We start from the raw sequence: 18174 nt of genomic DNA, 5'->3' as shown, positions 1-18174 counted from the left end.
CATCTTTCATTTTGAGGGACTGCTGCCAATGACACTGCCATGGCCAGTCTGTTCATCAACCCTGCAACCCCAACTCTCATGCAAACCAGTGGAGAGAACCTCAGACCTTTTGGAGGGTTGCAAAGGCTGAGACTCCGGCATTCCTACCCTCTGAGCCCCTATGTCTGCCTCATTTGCAGTTACAGCCTCCTGTCCCTGACTACTGACCAATTCAGAAGACCCTATCCTAAGTGGTATGAATGCCTCCTGGTACAAAGCATCCAGGTAACATTCCCCCCCTCCCTGACATGTTACAGTGTCTGCAGCTCAGTCTTCAGCTTAATAACTGAGACAAAGCCCCTCAAGTCGCAAACAGTTACTGCAGACATGTTTGTCCTGGATCACACTGGCATACAGGAGCTCCCACATGCTGCAACCTTGACATATCACCAGTCCTGTCAGGTTTTAATTACTGAAGTACATTTACTTATTTATTTTCCTTTATATATTTATTAACCTTATCATCAGTTTGTATACCATTTTAAATCTTATGACTGAAATAGACCTTAGCCACTTACCAGATACTCAAATAGCCAGGTCCTCACCCTATACTACAGCAATAACCAATTTCAACAGGATGAAAATAGTAGGAAAAACACCAGGAAAGGAACACCTCACCAAACTCCTCCACTCAGTTCCAAAGCTGCACTAATTTGATGCATGAAAGAATTCTGAATTTATAGCAAACTGAACAGGGGCTAGAGAAAGAAGATTGAACTAGTCAGCTAATTAATCACTCAGTGCTCTCAGGGTGTGTTCACCCTGCCTAAGGTTAGGAGAAAGAAAGAAACTTAGTTTAGTTACACCAGACTTTCCAGTTACTGCTTATTATAGATTAGACTAGATTTTAAGAACAAGATTAACACTTGAAATTCCCCCATTCACAAAATTCCCAGGTCTGCACTCAGTTCCAAGGCTGTACACATATGCCTCACTTGCACTAAAGAACCACTAAGGAAAAACAGGTTATATAGCATCAGTGTTCAACCCACCATAATCTGTGAAAAAAATACCTCATTGGACTTTGACTTGGACCCTGGACCCAAGCATACCAATGTTTATTTTGTCTATGGTAACTACACTTAAACCTTTCTTTTCTCTATCTCTCTTTACTCTCCAAGAATGGGGGCAATGTTGCAACCATCCTCTTGCATTGAGTGTGCGCAAATAAACTAACACTGAGTTCATCCTCTTAAGGATGGACAATAAATACTGGCCAGCCAGGGACGCCCATATCCCATGAACGAATAAAAAAAAAAAGAGCTTGCCATGGGGTTACTAAAAAAAAATTGGACTGTACTAAACCCGAGGGGTTGGGAAATGTGCCACTGCTTATAAAGAGAAAAACAAATCTAAACACCCTGTTTACGGATGGGTGGTAAGAGAAGAAATTAGTGCTGCTTAAATTAATCCCCCTTCTCTCTGTAACAATTGCTATCAATGCAAGTGGCCATCAACCACTTGAAATCAGCAGCAAACAGGCTGAACCACCCATCTTGTTTATGTCAGTGTGTATTCCACACTAAACACCTCCCAATCTAAATACTTCTCCCAACCTTCTCTGTTGCCTTTCACCTCCTGCATATATTGAGGGAGTGCAAATTGTGGCTTTAATTCCACTCTGTTTCGCTCGAGGTGAGCATTTTTCTTTAAATGGCAAGTTATGCAATGTCACCAATGACCCAGAATTGAATTTGGACTATCACAAGGTTAAAATCCCTCAGTTGTGTAGCTGAGAATCACAATGTTTCCCACCAATCTTTTCAACATAGAAATCTGCAGATTGAAGTAATGTAAAATAACCAACATGGACAATGTGTGGTAAACAAAGCAGTTTAATCAATACCTTGTACTAAAATGGCCGAGAATGACAAAATGTAGCTCAACCAAAAAAAAGTGTGTATCCATTTTAACTCATTCTCAGTAGCTTCAAACTCACACTTGCAGCATGAATAGGAGCAACCATTAACCTGGCATTCTAATCCAGTAAGAAGTTTAACAACACCAGGTTAAAGTCCAACAGGTTTATTTGGTAGCAAAAGCCACACAAGCTTTCGAGGCTCTGAGCCCCTTCTTCAGGTGAGTGGGAATTCTGTTCACAAACAGAACTTATAAGACACAGACTCAATTTACATGAATAATGGTTGGAATGCGAATACTTACAACTAATCCAGTCTTTAAGAAACAAAACAATGGGAGTGGGGAGAGCATCAAGACAGGCTAAAAAGATGTGTATTGTCTCCAGATGTGTTTACCCCAGTCCAACGCCGGCATCTCCACATCATTCTAATCCAGGCCTGACCTGAAGGAACAGCCTCTTATTCCTCAGCTGCCTTTCTACCCCCTCCCCCCCTTACAATCATTCCTATAAACAATTCTGGTCTATTTTGTGCAGTTTTACAAAATGATGACAGCTTTCAAAAATGTATGCATGGTCAGTATGGAGTAGGATTTTAACAAAAAATTTGGCATCAGAAAGATGATGAAGATCCCTCAGCAGAGGCTGTATCCGGAGCACATTAGAGATGACATTACACACATTCCTGTGCAGCACAGGAATACACTTTTGGCACAGCACAGGACCAGTGTGTCAAATCTGAATTCAGGTTTTACCAAAGCATCAGTAAAATTTTATTGGAGATAAAGCAACTTTTTGAATCTGAATGTGTGTGTGTGTGTGGGGAAAAGGTCTGGACCAGAATCATTTGAAAGCAGAATTTCTATATCAAATCTTACATGGCACATTGAATGACTTTTCCTCAGCCTTTATATAACTAGCCTTCCTAGTTATATAAAGCACCTTAATTCAGAGGCCAAGTCCTTGATATGGTCATTCCCTTATTGTTTATGTTTTAGTCAAGTGGGTTGAAGGTTCCAGTAAAAACATTGTACCTGGTGATTGTATTCTTCAGGCAGTTGCATTAACACTCGAGGAGCCCAACAACACCCAGGACAATGCAGTCTGCTTGTTCTGAGCTCATCCACCACCTCAAACATTCATGCTCTCATTAGCACAGTGGAAGGAGTGTGTACAATCTACAAGATACATGGAAGCAAATTGCCCAGACTTCTTCAACAGTACCTTCCAAATTAACAACCCCCAACATGCAAGACAAGAGCAATAGACCCATGGGAACACCACCACCTCCAAACTCAGCTCCAAGGCACATACCATCCCAACTTGGTCATTTATCACTGTTCCTTCATTGTCATTGGGGGAAAAATCCAGGAACTTCCTCCCTAACAGCACTGTGGGTGCACCAACAGCAGAGTTCAGGAACGCAGCTCACCACTACTTTCAAGAGCAATTCTAAATGGGCAATAGATGCTGGCCTTGCCAGCAGCTCCCATGCCCCATGAGTAAGTAAGAAAAATCATTAAAAACACCCTACCACAGCTGAATCACAACAGCATATAACATTATGATCCCCAGTATAAAAGATTAAATGAAAGGCTTTAAGATCTTCATTTATGCCACACAGTTCCTGATTGTGGAGGGTTCATCTTTAGGATTCTACATATTTGGCAATGTCAGTGTGGCTATCCCGGATGGAGTATGGGGTCCACGCCAGAATCTGCAGAACTGCAATGCATATTGGAGTCAGGCAAACCAGGTAAAACATGGCCCCATGCAGGTCCTTCAGATCACTGCAAGGTAAAAGGATAAGGTTAGGATTGAACTCTCAAACTACATTGGTAATTTGCATTTATACAGTGACTTTAACATACTAAAACATCCCAAGGGGACAAACTACACCGTCAGAAGGAAATGACTCTAGAATAGGGCGGCTTGAAGGCTTTATCGAAGAGGAGGGTTTTAAGGAGTAGAGACAAGAGCCAAGGTGAGTGAAGAAATGGTCACCAATAATGGGATAAGGAAGATTGGGGGCATAGGCAAGAGGCCAGGATTGGAGGAGGGTAAAAACATCAGAAGTTCCACAGATAGAAAGGTGAGAGGTCAGAAGAATTTTAATATAAAGGAGGAATTATTTTATGCCATTTTGCTTCCAATATTGTTGCTGTTGAAAAAGTAGAATGTGAAAATTAGAGATGAAATAATAGTGAGTTTGATAATACTGGAGCGTTTGGAGATAAATTGCCTCAATTTGCCACCTATTCATTCATGAAGCCAAAGGCCAGATGCAATCTTGAAGAAACGAGGAGAAAAGAACCTGATTTTTTTTTAAAATTGTGTTTTTAAAGTTCAGACCAGAGATTGAAGCTTTTAGCAGTAACAATAGCAGATCATTCAGTTGATCTTGCACATTCTTACCTCTGCTCGGAGTTTGTAAAGTTGTCCTTCAGCTTTTCATAATCAAACTGGTTCAGAATGGTCACGACCAGCATCGGAGCCAGCGACTGTGCTGGCTTAGTAAATAATGCATTGGTACCAAACACCATGGAGGACAGTGGAAAACTAAGATAAAAGAGATAACAAAATTGATTCTATGAAATATACAAAATAAGTTAAAAGTCAAGTGGCAGAAGATTATGAAGTACCTTAGGGTAATTTACAACATTAACAATGCTATATAAAGGTAGGTGGTTGTTGTTATTGCTTGGGGAGCATCAGAATTTCACCTTTTCCTATTCTTTTCCAACAACATTTTCAGCCAGGGTCACTGAGCATTAAGTGTCTTTTCCAGTCAACTGCAGCATAATGAAGGCAGTAGAGTAGGAATTTAGTGTCAAAACATTTTAATCAAATCAGAAATTTGATTTAAGAACACATTGTGTTATAAAGGTGGAATTATCCAATAATACAAGTTAAGAGTAGACTGTTGAAAACTGACTGTTAAAAGTACAAGTACTTGTGGAATCTGAAACCTCCTCAAGTTCAACACAAGACAGAAATCCAGACACTCTATTCAACATGCTGGGCAATTGTTACCATTTCCACTTAGAAAGGGAAACCAGTGAGTGACAGCCAGTCTTACCTGCGTTTATAATTCTGAAAGTCAGCATCAATAATATCAGCCAGCGGCAAGTTAAAGAGACTGAATGTGGCAGAGACCATCACCCTGAGAGAGAAAATGATAACATGACAGATTAGCTTAAAATATCCAGATCAAAAATACTGCTGTCAAAGCAAAGGCCGTCTCCCAGATGGAAATACAATTGCCCAAAACTCTATTTTACTATATTTCAACACTTTGTCATAAAACGAGCATAATTCAACTTTTTAAAATAAATACATAGACAGCTCCATGATTTCATGTACTTTAATACTTGAAATATAATCGAAAGGCACCATCTTCTCCTCTCCCAGCCTTCCCTCATCCTCACTGGGGCATGGCTCCTGACCTCACCATTCATGCTGGACTCCTGATTCCCCCCATCCTGGCTGGGTTATGGCTCCCCATCCCCCAACCACTCTGGGGCACGGGACCCAATCCCCCACCCACCCTTAGGTACAATTCCCCATCTCACCATCTGCACTGGGCTCCCCACTCCACCAGGTTAAAGTCCAACAGGTTTATTTGGTAGCAAAATCCACTAGCTTTCGGAGCGCTGCTCCTTCGTCAGGTGAGTGGGAGTTCTGTTCACAAACAGGGCATATAAAGACACAAACTCAATTTACAAGATAATGGGTGGAATGCGAATCTTTACAGGTAATCAAGTCTTAAAGGTACAGACAATGTGAGTGGAGAGAGCGTTAAGCACACGTTAAAGAGATGTGTATTGTCTCCAGACAGGACAGTCAGTGAGATTTTGCAAGTCCAGGCAAGTCGTGGGGGTTACAGATAACGACTTGCCTGGGCTTGCAAAATCTCACTAACTGTCCTGTCTGGAGACAATACACATCTCTTTAACCTGTGCTTAACGCTCTCTCCATTCACATTGACTTTACCTTTAAGACTTGATTACCTGTAAAGACTCGCATTCCAATCATTATTTTCTAAATTGAGTTTGTGTCTTTATATGCCCTGTTTGTGAACAGAACTCGCACTTACCTGACGAAGGAGCAGCACTCCGAAAGCTTGTGGATTTTGCTACCAAATAAACCTGTTGGACTTTAACCTGGTGTTGTGAGACTTCTTACTGGGTTTACCCCAGTCCAACGCCAGCATCTCCACATCATGACTCCCCACTCCCACCCACTCTTATCCCTTACTGGAGTACAGTGCTCTATTCCCAAGCTCTTACTTGGAATCATAGAAACACTACAGTGTAGAAGGAGGCCATTCAGCCCATCGAGTCTGCACTGACACCAATCCCACATAGGTCTTATCCCCGTAACCCCACATATATACCCCGCTAATCCCTCTAGCCTATGCATCCCGGGACACTAAAGGGAAATTTAGAATGGCCAATACACCTAATCTACACATCTTTGGACTGTGGGAGGAAACCGGAGTACCCGAAAGAAACCCATGCAGACATGGGGAGAACATGCAAACTCCACGCAAACAGTGACCCAACCCAGGAATCAAACCCAGGTCTTTAGAGCTGTGAGGCAGCAGTGCTAACCACTGTGCCACCATGCCACCCATAATTTTGCCTAAATAATCATTCACAGGTTCTTGGCAAGGACAGCTCCACTTTGAGCATCTAAAGCATTCTCTATATCAATCTAGAGGGACTCCATTGATCCAAGGCTACCAGACAGTAACCTAGAACGGGCCAGCCTCTGGTCAGCTTTCTACGATAAGTTTAATACCCCCAGGTTAAAGTCCAACAGGTTTATTTGGTAGCAAAAGCCACAAACTTTCGGAGCCTCAAGCCCCTTCTTCAGGTGAGTGGGAATTCTGTTCACAAACAGGGCATATCAAGACACAAACTCAATTTACAGAATAATGGTTGGAATGCGAATACTTACCGCTAATCAAGTCTTTAAGATACAAAAATGTGAGTGGAGAGAGCATTAAGACAGGTTAAAGAGATGTGTATTGTCTCCAGACAGGACAGCCAGTGAGACTCTGCAGGTTTGAACAAGACTTCTTCACCACACAGGACCTTCAACCGATGCTATACACTAGATACATGAATGACATTTTCTTCCTTTGGACTCATGGTGAACAATCACTGAAACAACTATATGACAACATCAACAAGTTCCATCCCACCATCAGACTCACCATGGACTACTCTCCGGAATCGGTTGCATTCTTGGACACACGCATCTCCATTAAGGACAGTCACCTCAGCACCTCACTGTACCGCAAGCCCACGGATAACCTCATGATGCTCCATTTCTCCAGCTTCCAGCCTAAACACGTTAAAGAAGCCATCCCCTACGGACACACCCTCCGTATACACAGGATCTGCTCGGATGAGGAGGATCGCAACAGACACCTCCAGACGCTGAAAGATGCCCTCATAAGAACAGGATATGGCGCTCGACTCATCGATCGACAGTTCCGACGCGCCACAGCGAAAAACCGCACCGACCTCCTCAGAAGACAAACACGGGACATGGTGGACAGAGTACCCTTCGTTGTCCAGTACTTCCCCAGCGCGGAGAAGCTACGGCATCTCCTCCGGAGCCTTCAACATGTCATTGATGAAGACGAACATCTCGCCAAGGCCATCCCCACACCCCCACTTCTTGCCTTCAAACAACCGCACAACCTCAAACAGACCATTGTCCGCAGCAAACTACCCAGCCTTCAGGAGAACAGTGACCACGACACCACACAACCCTGCCAGAGCAACCTCTGCAAGACGTGCCGGATCATCGACACAGATGCCATCATCTCACGTGAGAATACCATCCACCAGGTACACGGCACATACTCTTGCAACTCGGCCAACGTTGTCTACCTGATACGCTGCAGGAAAGGATGTCCCGAGGCATGGTACATTGGGGAAACCATGCAGACGCTACGACAACGGATGAATGAACACCGCTCGACAATCACCAGGCAAGACTGTTCTCTTAGCGTTAGGGAGCACTTCAGCGGTCACGGGCATTCGGCCTCTGATATTCGGGTAAGCGTTCTCCAAGGCGGCCTTCGCGACACACGACGGCGCAGAGTCGCTGAGCAGAAACTGATAGCCAAGTTCCGCACACACGAGGACGGCCTCAACCGGGATATTGGGTTCATGTCATAGAAATCATAGAAACCCTACAGTGCAGAAGGAGGCCATTCGGCCCATCGAGTCTGCACCGACCACTATCCCACCCAGGCCCTACCCCCACATATTTACCTGCTAATCCCTCTAACCTATGCATCTCAGGACTCTAAGGGGCAATTTTTAACCTGGCCAACCAACCTAACCCGCACATCTTTGGACTGTGGGAGGAAACCGGAGCACCTGGAGGAAACTCACGCAGACACGAGGAGAATGTGCAAACTCCACACAGACAGTGACCCAAGCCAGGAATCGAACCCAGATCCCTGGAGCTGTGAAGCAGCAGTGCTAACCACTGTGCTACCGTGCCGCCCCACACTATCTGTAATCCCCACAGCTTGCCTGGACCTGCTGAGTCTCACTGGCTGTCCTGTCTGGAGACAATACACATCTCTTTAACCTGTCTTAATGCTCTCTCCACTCACATTGTTTGTATCCTAAAGACTTGATTAGCTGTAAGTATTCGCATTCCAACCATTATTCTGTAAATTGAGTGTGTGTCTTTATATGCCCTGTTTGTGAACAGAATTCCCACTCACCAGAAGAAGGGGCTTAAGGCTCCGAAAGCTTGTGGCTTTTGCTACCAAATAAACCTGTTGGACTTTAACCTGGTGTTGTTAAACCTCTTACTGTGTTTACCCCAGTCCAACGCCGGCATCTCCACATCAGAGCTTTCTACAATACAGGTTTGGCTCCATCTCTGTACTTGCTCACTGTTACCAGAGTGAAGCATTCCATTTCAATTCCAACCACAATAAACTCTAAGCATAACACTACAATGCTCTCACATTGAAATAGAACAGAATCCACCCGTCCCTATGCGTGGTTCTATAGCATTAAGTGACAAATAAGGCAGATGAAACACACACGTGAAATTCATTACTTACATGTTTGCAACGAGGAAGATAGACAACAGGTAGTACTGATTAGGACCCAATCCCAGCATGATTGTTGCACTGAACAGTTCCAAATAGAAGACAGACAGGATGATTTTGTAATAGCCAAACGTCCTCAACAGTGATTGGCTACTGAGAATTAAAAGCTGTGAGAAGAGAGAACATATCCAATAATTGGGATAGAGCAAATTACGAAACAGCCAAATGTCCAGCTATTAATGGTGTGTATATAAGCAATATCACATATATACACACCAACACCCACACACAAATTGTATGTATACCAAACCAAATAGCTGTGTGTATGCGTTCAATATTTATATGCAAATTATATAATGATTAACTGTACTGGGAAGGGAGGAGGAAAAATAACTTCCTATCTTTTTCACAGAGTTATTCAGCACAGAAACAGGCCCTTCGGCCCACCATGTCAATGCTGACCATCAAATACCAATCTATACTAATCCCTTTTACCAACATTTGGACCATAGCCTACTATACCTTGACAATTTAAGTGCTCATCTAAATGTCTCTTAAATGTTGCAAGAATACCTGCCTCCAGCACCCCCTCAGGCAGCTTGTTCCATATTTCCACCACCCTCTGGGTGAAACGAATTCTCAGATCCCCTCTAAACCACTTACTTTTCACCTTAAACCTACGCCCTCTGGTCTTAGACACCTCTGCCATGGGGAAAAGACTTTTACAATCTACCCTATCAAGGCCTCTCAATTTTGTATACCTTTATCAGATCCCCGCTCAGCTTCCTCTGCTCCAGAGAAAACAAATCCAGTCTATTCAGTCTCTCCTCATAGCTGAACTTTCCATCCCAGGTAACATCCTAGAGAATCTCCTCTGCACCCTTTCCAGTGCAATCACATCCTTCAAACAGTGTGGCAACCAGAACTGCACACAATGCTCCATCTGTTGCCTAACCAATGCTTTATAAATTTGTACCAAGACCTCTCTGCTCCAATATCCTGGCTAATGAAGGCAAGCATCCTGCATGCCTTCTTCACCACCCAATCTACCCATTCTGCCACCTTCAGGGATCTATGGACTTGTACACGAAGGTCCCTTTGTTCCTTAATAATCTCTAGAGACTTACCACTGTGTGTATCCTAGCCTCCCAAAATGCATCAGCTCACACTTATCAGGATTACATTCCATCTGCCATTGCTCTAACCAATTTACCAGCTGAACAAGATCAATCTGTAGCCTCAGACTATCCACACTACCAATTTTCATGTCATCTGCAAACTTACTGATGATACCTTCTACATTGTTAGTGTACAGCAAGGTTCCCAGCACCGATCCCCGAGTACACTGCTGATCACAGGCTTCCAATCACAAAAGCAACCCTCCATCATCATCTTTTGTCTCCTATTAACAGCCAATTTTGGATCCATTTGTCAACTTTCCTTGGATCCCATGGGCTCTAACCTTTTGGACCAGCCTTCCATGTGGAACCTTGTCAAAGGCCTTCCTGAAGTCCATGTAAACCACATCAACTGAGCTAACCTCATTAATATATTTAGTTACCTTTTCAAAAAATTCAATTAAAATTTGTTACACAGGATATTCCACCAACAAATCTGTGCTGGCTATCCCCGATCAATCCTTATCTTTTCAAGTGTTGATTAATCCTCTCCCTCAGAATTTTTCCCAATAATTTCCCTACCACTGACATTAGACTAACCGGCAAGTAATTACCTGGCTTATCCCTGCTGCCTTTCATAAATAAAGGTACCACATTAACTATTCTCCAGTCATCCGGCATTTCACTTGTGGCCAGAGAAAATTAAAATATCGTCATCAGGCCCCCTGCGACCTCTTCTGTTGCCTCACATATCAGCCCGAGATACATCTCATCAGGCCCTGGGGATTTACGCATCTTTATGCCCACTAAAGCATCTAATACTCCCCCTCCTCATTAATCTTAACATGCTCTAGCATATCACCATCCCAACTGAAATCTCCAGCTACAATATCTTTCTCCTTGGTGAAAACACATGAAAAATAGTCATTAAGACCACATTCTCTGGCCCCTTTGGTCTCTAATGGGCCCCACTCTTTTCTTTGGTCATCCTTTTGCTGTTAATATACTTATAAAATGCCTTAGGGTTTCCTTAATCTTATCTGCCAATGATATTTTGTGGCCCCTATTTGCCCTTCTAATTTCTTTTAAAGCACCACCCTACATTCTCTGTACTCCTGAGGGGCCTCCCCCATTTTAAGTGCTCTATACCTACCATATGCTTCCCTTTTGTTTCTTTATCAAACCCTTGATATCCACGGTTCCCTGGACTTGCCGCCCTTGCCCTTCGCTCTTAGAAAATGTTGGCCCTGACCTCTCACAATTTCACTTTTTAAAAGACTCCTACTTTCCAAATGTAAATTTACCTGCAAGTAGCCGATCCCAGTCTAAGTTTGGCAAATCCTATCCAATCATATTGAAATCAGCCTTCCCCCAATTCAGACACTTGATTTCTAGACTATGCTTTTCGATAATGACTTTGAAACTTAAGAGTTATGGTCACTATTCCCAAAATGCTCACTCACTAACACTTCGACCACTTGCCCAGCTTCATTTCCGAGTATTAGGTCCAGCACTGCCCTATTTACTAGTAGAGCCATCTTCGTACTGGCACAAAAAGCTCTCCTAGATGCACGCTAAAAATTCTATCCCGTCTAATTCTTCCACACTAAGGTATTTAGTGTTGAAGTTGAAATCCCCTATTACTATAATCCTATTTCTCTCACATCTCTATTGTCCTCTGACTGTTGGGAGGCCTATAGTATAATCCCAGCAAAGTGATCACCCACTTTTTTATTCTAAGTTCCTCCCATATACTTTTGTTTATTTCTCACCCCTGCCCAAAGTCCTAATATCTTCTTGTGGCCTCTTTGTAAAAACGTTGTTTCATAACGCTGTGAAATTTTACCATATTGTGAAGGAGCTATATAAACGCAAGTTGTGTAGCACAGCTTCCCATTGCCTACAATCTCACCTTAACCCACTAGTTCCAGGTGTTGAAAAGTTGCGGGAATAACAGGCAGGGTACAGAGCAACAGTGTTAAAGAATTTGGGATTTCATTTGATGGTGGTCGATTTGGGCATCTCAGGCACCTGGCCTGGTGTGGAGTTCACAAGAGACTAGGAATGTGTCCATCAGAAGTAACAAAATCTCATGTCATTGGGAACACAAATTAACTTGGTTAGGTCCCACTAATGATCATCAACCACTGACTGCTGGTGAATGCTGTGTTAAAACATGGTCAGTATCAGCCAAAGCCCTCCTACTTCTCATGGATGATTTTTGTTCTCTCTGATGCAGATATTCCTAGTCTCTTGTGAACTCGCACGGTGGCACAGTGGTTGGCACTGCTGCCTCACAGCGCCAGGGACCTGGGTTAGATTCCCGGCTTGTCTGTGCAGAGCCTGCATGTTCTCCCCGTGTCTGCGTGGTTTTCCTCCGGGTGCTTTGGTTTCCTCCCACATTCTGAAAGACGTGCTGGTTAGGGTGCATTGGCCATGCTAAATTCTCCCTCAGGTGTAGCCGAACAGACGCTGGAGTGTGACGACGAGTGGATTTTCACAGTAACTTCATTGGTGTTAATGTAAACCTACTTGTGACAATAAATAAACTTTTTTTAAAAAACTCCACACCAGGCCAGATCGACCACCATCAAATGAAATCCAAAATTCTTTAACATTGTTGCTCTGTACCCTGCCTGTTATTCCCGCAACTTTTGGCAGAAGCCCTCCTTTGTCCCATGGATGACTTGCTTTCCAACACCCAGGGGATCATTTTACCCTAACTCAATGGGTGGAAACCTGATGGCGGAATGATGATTTTATGTCCCGGTTAATATTACGCATTAACTTCAATCTACAACAAGGTCAGGTGGGGTGTAAATCCACCCATTTCCACCCAGTTTCCTGGCCCTGGGTTTACCACCTGGTGAGTTACTTGCACTAATCCCCCTGTATCTCACGAAGAGTAGCCATTTGTCTGTTCTATGAGTGCCTCATCCACACAACTGCACGAAACATCAGGAGAATGGGGTGAGAATAGGAGAACATTCACACGCGAAATAAACATTTTCAATTGGATTTGCTCTGATTACCTGGGGACAGATGAATCCAGCTCCATACATTATGCTCTTTACAAAAGCCGGAAGCAGATACTGTGGAATCAGATGATCCGCAAAGATCAGCATGAAATTGTTCAGGAACGCCAGGTAGAAAACCTGGAAAAAGTTCATGATAATGAAAAGCAAGAAGTTCTTCTGCGTGACAATTTGTTTGGTCAGGTAGAAGACAGAAGTCCAGGAGAGATTAGAGGTATCCTCCATCTTGGCCTTTTCCAGTTTCCCCACTTGCTCGTACTGACTGACACAGTGTATGCCCGTGTAGCACATGCAGCCAAAAGCCAGTATGGCAACAAAGACAGCAAAGACCTGGAAGTTGAAAATATTTTCCATGTTGTCTGAGATAAGGCCACAGAAAAGGACACTTGAAGATCCGATCAATGAGGCCACTTGGTTGTATTTGATGAGCTGCAGTCGGTTCTCGTGCTTGGTCGAGAGTTCAGCGAAAAGCGCACACTGTGCCAAGAGGACAAATGTCAACATCCCATCATAGGCACACAGAGCAACCACCAGCTGTAATCCACACAGCCAGTCACCCTCCTGATAGTCACGCCATGGGAACCAGGGCAAAAGGAAGGCAATGGCATAAAATGGAGCACCATACAGTATGGAGAGACGCCGCATGGCACAGCATGGAATCTTGGCGTTATCTTGAAAATAGCCAAAAAGTGGGTCGTTGAAAGCATTCCATAGCATAAAGACAACCTAAAAAGAAAAGCAAAATACTTATCCAGCTACTAGTTATGATCAGAAATCTGCTGCCTGAAAGGATAGTGGAGCAAATTTATCAATAACTTTCAGAGAGAATCATAGAATCCCTACAGAAAGGAAGGAGGCCATTTGGCCCACTGAGCCTGCACTGACAACAAACCCCCCCCTCATATTTACCCTGCTAATCCCCCTGACACTAAGGGTCAATTTAGCATAGCCAATCAATCTAACCTGCACATCTTTGGAGTGAGGGAGGAAACCGGAGCACTCGGAGGAAACCAACGCAGACACTGGGAGAACATGCAAACTCCACACAGAGTGACCCAAGGCCAGAATTGAACCTGGGCCCTTGGCGCTGTGAGGCAGCAGTCTAACCACTGTGCCATCCAAGAGGATTGGTTAAACGCTTGTAAGAAAGATAATTTGCAGGACTATAGGACTAATTGACTAGTTCTTTCAAAGAGCTAGCACAAGTTGAAAGGGCTTTTTATGATCATAGCACTGATCAATGATCCATAATGATGTATCAGATAAACACTCATACTAGCTGATGGATTAAGAGTTCAGCCACTGAGTGTGGGCAGATTCATCATCACTGTGGAACTTCAGCTGACATCCACATTCCATTTTTCAACGCCATTTGCTGAATAACTGGCCCAAGTGGTCAACCCATTCATCTGCAACATGGGAATATTAAAGCACAGCCATTCTGATTATAAGCTGTGCCCTTCATAAATTTTAGTTATAAAATAATATTTTCCCCTGATGCAAAATTCCCAATTCCTTGGGTTTGTGAGAAATTAGCAAACTGGTCACTCTTGCCAATGCCTGTCTGGAGCCAAGTGTAAGAACACTGGAGCGACACTGACTGATCCAGTATTTTCCTTCGCTTTCTGTGAGCCATTGTTCAGTAAATCCATTTAATTACATGACTTGGAAGGAACTTAAGTACCTAGGAAATGCCCACTATAGGCTGACAGGTAACACTGACAGAAGGTGCATTTGAACATCAACAAACTGCAACACAATAGTGCCTCAGGCATGGAAAAAGGACATGTCAGAAAATATACAACTCACCTGTGCCTGGTGGAACATTCCTTCAGAAATTCTGTACCGATTTAAAAAGAGCTTCACATAGTAGAAGCTAAACAGGCTGTTAATTAAGCCAGATCCCAGTGTTGTCATGCAGTAGGCAAAAGCTTTATGCTGTATCCCCTTCATTCTTGAAGCTATAGGATTCACCAGCTGGTGTTGAAAATGTTGCCTGTGTGCATCCCTGCATCCACTTGTGTGAACATGAAACTAATCAGCTCTTGGGGAGGAAAAAAAAAATTGAATTCATAACCACAGAATGTCCCAAATTACAGCCAATGAAGTAATTTTTAAAGTAGTCAGACTTGTTACATACAAAATGGCAGACAATTTGTGCATAGAAGCTCTACAAACAATTGCTAATGACTATTGACTAATGACTAATTGCTAAGAACTCACCTGATGAAGGAGCAGCGCTCCAAAAGCTCACGATTCCAAATAAGCCTGTTGGACTTTAACCTGGTGTTGCGAGACTTCTTACTGTGCCCACCCCAGTCCAATGCTAGCCTCTCCGTATAATGACTAGATCATCTGTTTTAGTGACATTGGTTGAGATATAATTATTGGCTAGGGCCCTGGGGATTATTTCCTGTTCTCCTTCAAAATAGTGCTATGGGATTTTTTTTTTTAAACATCTACTGGAGGTAGATAGGTCTTGATTTAACACTTCATCCAAAAGACAGCACCTCCAACAGTGCAGTACTCAATGTGTACTGCTCCAAAATTTCAGCCTTGATTTTTGTGTTCAAGAGCTGAAGTGGGATTTGAACCCACAACCTTGAGACTCAGAGGCAAACATATCAACTGAGTCATCGTTGACATATGGCCGAGAGGAGAATATATTTACACTATCTTCAAATTTAGTAAACTTTAGATATTAGAACACAAAATTCATAATGCCATTAAACCAGCCATAATTTAATATTTATGTAATAAATCTTTACTCTACGCAAAGCATGGATATACTTTCTCAGTTGTGTTCAGAGGATAATTATTTTTGCTCAAGATTCATGTAACCAACAAAATATTTTAGGTTTAATTCCACTAATAAGAGAAGTTGAAAGACTCAAGAACAGCATCTTCCCTGCTGCTATCAGACTTCAATATGGTCTTATTACATATTCAGCTGATCTTTCTCCTCACCCTAGTGGTAACTGAAACACTATATTCTGCACCCTCTCCTTCTCCCCAATGTAGTCTATGAACGGTATGCTTTGTCCGTATAGTGCACAAGAAACAATACTGTTCACTGCATCCCAATACATGTGACAATAATAAATCAAATGCTTTGGTAAAATTCCCAAAATTGGAATCAGAATTGCTTCAGAGTTCAACTATTACAAGTTTAGGTTACCAGGCTGAAGAACCAGATCAGTCAGTCATAAATTTTATATTCTGGTTTTAATTACTTAAAAATCACATTGTGTCTTTGATCAAAAGATTCAATTGGCTTCCTTCCTTTATTTCATCAGGAGTGTTGCTACATTGAGCATCACCCCGACCCAAGGGACGGCAGACCCAGCATCACCCCGACCCGAGGGACGGCAGACCCAGCATCACCCCGACCCGAGGGAGAAGGATGGGGTGGTATAGTGGTATATCACTGCACTAGTAATACAGGCACCCAGCCTAATGCTCCAGGGACCCAGTTTTCATTCTCCACAGATGCTGTCTGATCTGCTGGGTGTTTCCAACATTTCTATTTAATTATACTGGTTGAAGGGTAAACATTGACGTGGAAACTGGAGAGAACTCACCCTCTTTTCGCCCAGTAGTGCCCTAGGACATTTGACATCTACCTGTGAGGGCAGACCGTCCCTCATCCAAAAGGCAGCACTCCCTCAGTTAGGCAGTGTGGTGTTTGAATGTTGTGCTCCCGTCTCCTGAGTGCGACTTGAACCCACAACCTGCTGAAAATCAAGGGGAAACTTTTCCGCCCACGGCTAACGCTTATGGGAAATAAGTGGATCTAATTGGACATCCTTTCAAAGAGGTAGTAAAGACACAATGACCTGAATGGCCTCAAGCCGTAAGATTTATCAAAACAGAGATCACTCCTTCCCAGCTCCAAGCTGAGCCCGTGTTGCTGTGACACTGCGGAAACATTGTTTCTCCTCACCGGCACCAACAGCTACAATGTCTCCAGTAACAACTCTCTCTCTCTCTCTACCTCTCACCCCCTCAGGACCAGCAACACGGAGGCGGAAGCTCCGCGCGATCGTCCCTCCACGCCCGTCCCACCACTGGCCTTCTCCAATTGGCTACTCTCTACACGGAGGGTATGGACCAATGAGAGAGCGTAGCCGCGGCACGTGGTCAGGTGCACCAGATCACATGTCCCTGATTAGAGCCCAGACATCAAAACAGAAGTAGGATGCACTGTGTCACAAACCCTCACACACAGACACAAACAGTGTCTCAAACCTTCACACAGAGACACACACACATAATGCCCCACACCCTCACATACAGTTACAGTGCCACACACCTTCACACAGAGACACACACACAGTCCATCACACAAACCAGCCTCCTATCCATTGACACTGTCTACACTTCACACTGCCTCGGAAAAGCAGCCAGCATAATTAAGGACCCGTGCACTCCGGACATTCTCTCTTCCACCTTCTTCCAACAGGAAAAAGATAGAAAAGTCTTAGGACACGTACCAACCGATTCAACAACAGCTTCTTCCCTGCTGCCAGACTTTTCAATGGACCTACCTCGCATTAAGTTGATCTTCTTCTACACCCTATGACTGCACTCTCTCCTTTCCTTCTCTATGTATGATATGCTTTGTCAGTATAGCGTGCCAGAAACAATACTTTTCACTGTATACATATGACAATACTAAAATCAAAAACAGTGCACCACACACCCTCACAGGGACACACCCAATGTCATATCACAGGGACACACCCAATGTCATATATCCTCCGAGACCCAATGCTGCCCAGACACAGTGCCACACAGAAAGCACAGATGCAGGAGAGGTGCCAGACGACCGGAGGACAGCTAATGTGGTACTGTTATTCAAGAAGGGAAGGAGAGAGAATCCAGGTAACTAACTACAGGCCAGTGAGTCTAACATCAGTGGTAGGAAAATTATTGAAAATACGTTTTGAGCAACAGAATTAATCTCCACTTGAAAAGGCAAGGATTAATCAAGGATCATCAACATGGATTTGTCAGGGGCAGATCATGTCT

At 43.5% G+C, this 18174-nt stretch overlaps 1 protein-coding gene across 4 annotated transcripts; it reads right to left on the bottom strand.

Moving 5' to 3' along the window:
- Positions 1-1856: 1856 nt before the first annotated feature.
- On the bottom strand, positions 1857-17722 carry mfsd13al (major facilitator superfamily domain containing 13a-like). 4 transcript variants are annotated; one of them, XM_078240589.1, is made up of 8 exons: positions 17637-17722; positions 16725-16877; positions 14953-15187; positions 13141-13869; positions 9003-9157; positions 4977-5060; positions 4313-4456; positions 1857-3687 (listed from the first exon to the last, which is right to left on the bottom strand). In XM_078240589.1, exons 3-8 carry the CDS (start codon positions 15094-15096, stop codon positions 3546-3548), a joined length of 1398 nt encoding a protein of 465 aa, XP_078096715.1. In that variant the 5' UTR covers positions 15097-15187; positions 16725-16877; positions 17637-17722; the 3' UTR covers positions 1857-3545. The 4 variants fall into 4 exon arrangements, with proteins under 4 accessions (XP_078096715.1, XP_078096714.1, XP_078096713.1 ...); XM_078240588.1 differs by lacking the exon at positions 17637-17722 and adding an exon at positions 15367-15498 and having other exon boundaries at positions 16725-17206; XM_078240587.1 differs by lacking the exon at positions 17637-17722 and having other exon boundaries at positions 16725-17206.
- Positions 17723-18174: the final 452 nt, after the last annotated feature.

This window comes from Mustelus asterias, chromosome 23 (assembly GCF_964213995.1).
Source record: "Mustelus asterias chromosome 23, sMusAst1.hap1.1, whole genome shotgun sequence".
Lineage (NCBI taxonomy): Eukaryota > Metazoa > Chordata > Chondrichthyes > Carcharhiniformes > Triakidae > Mustelus > Mustelus asterias.
The sequence above is the reverse complement of the archived record's forward strand: the minus strand, read 5'-3'. Positions and strand labels throughout refer to the sequence as shown.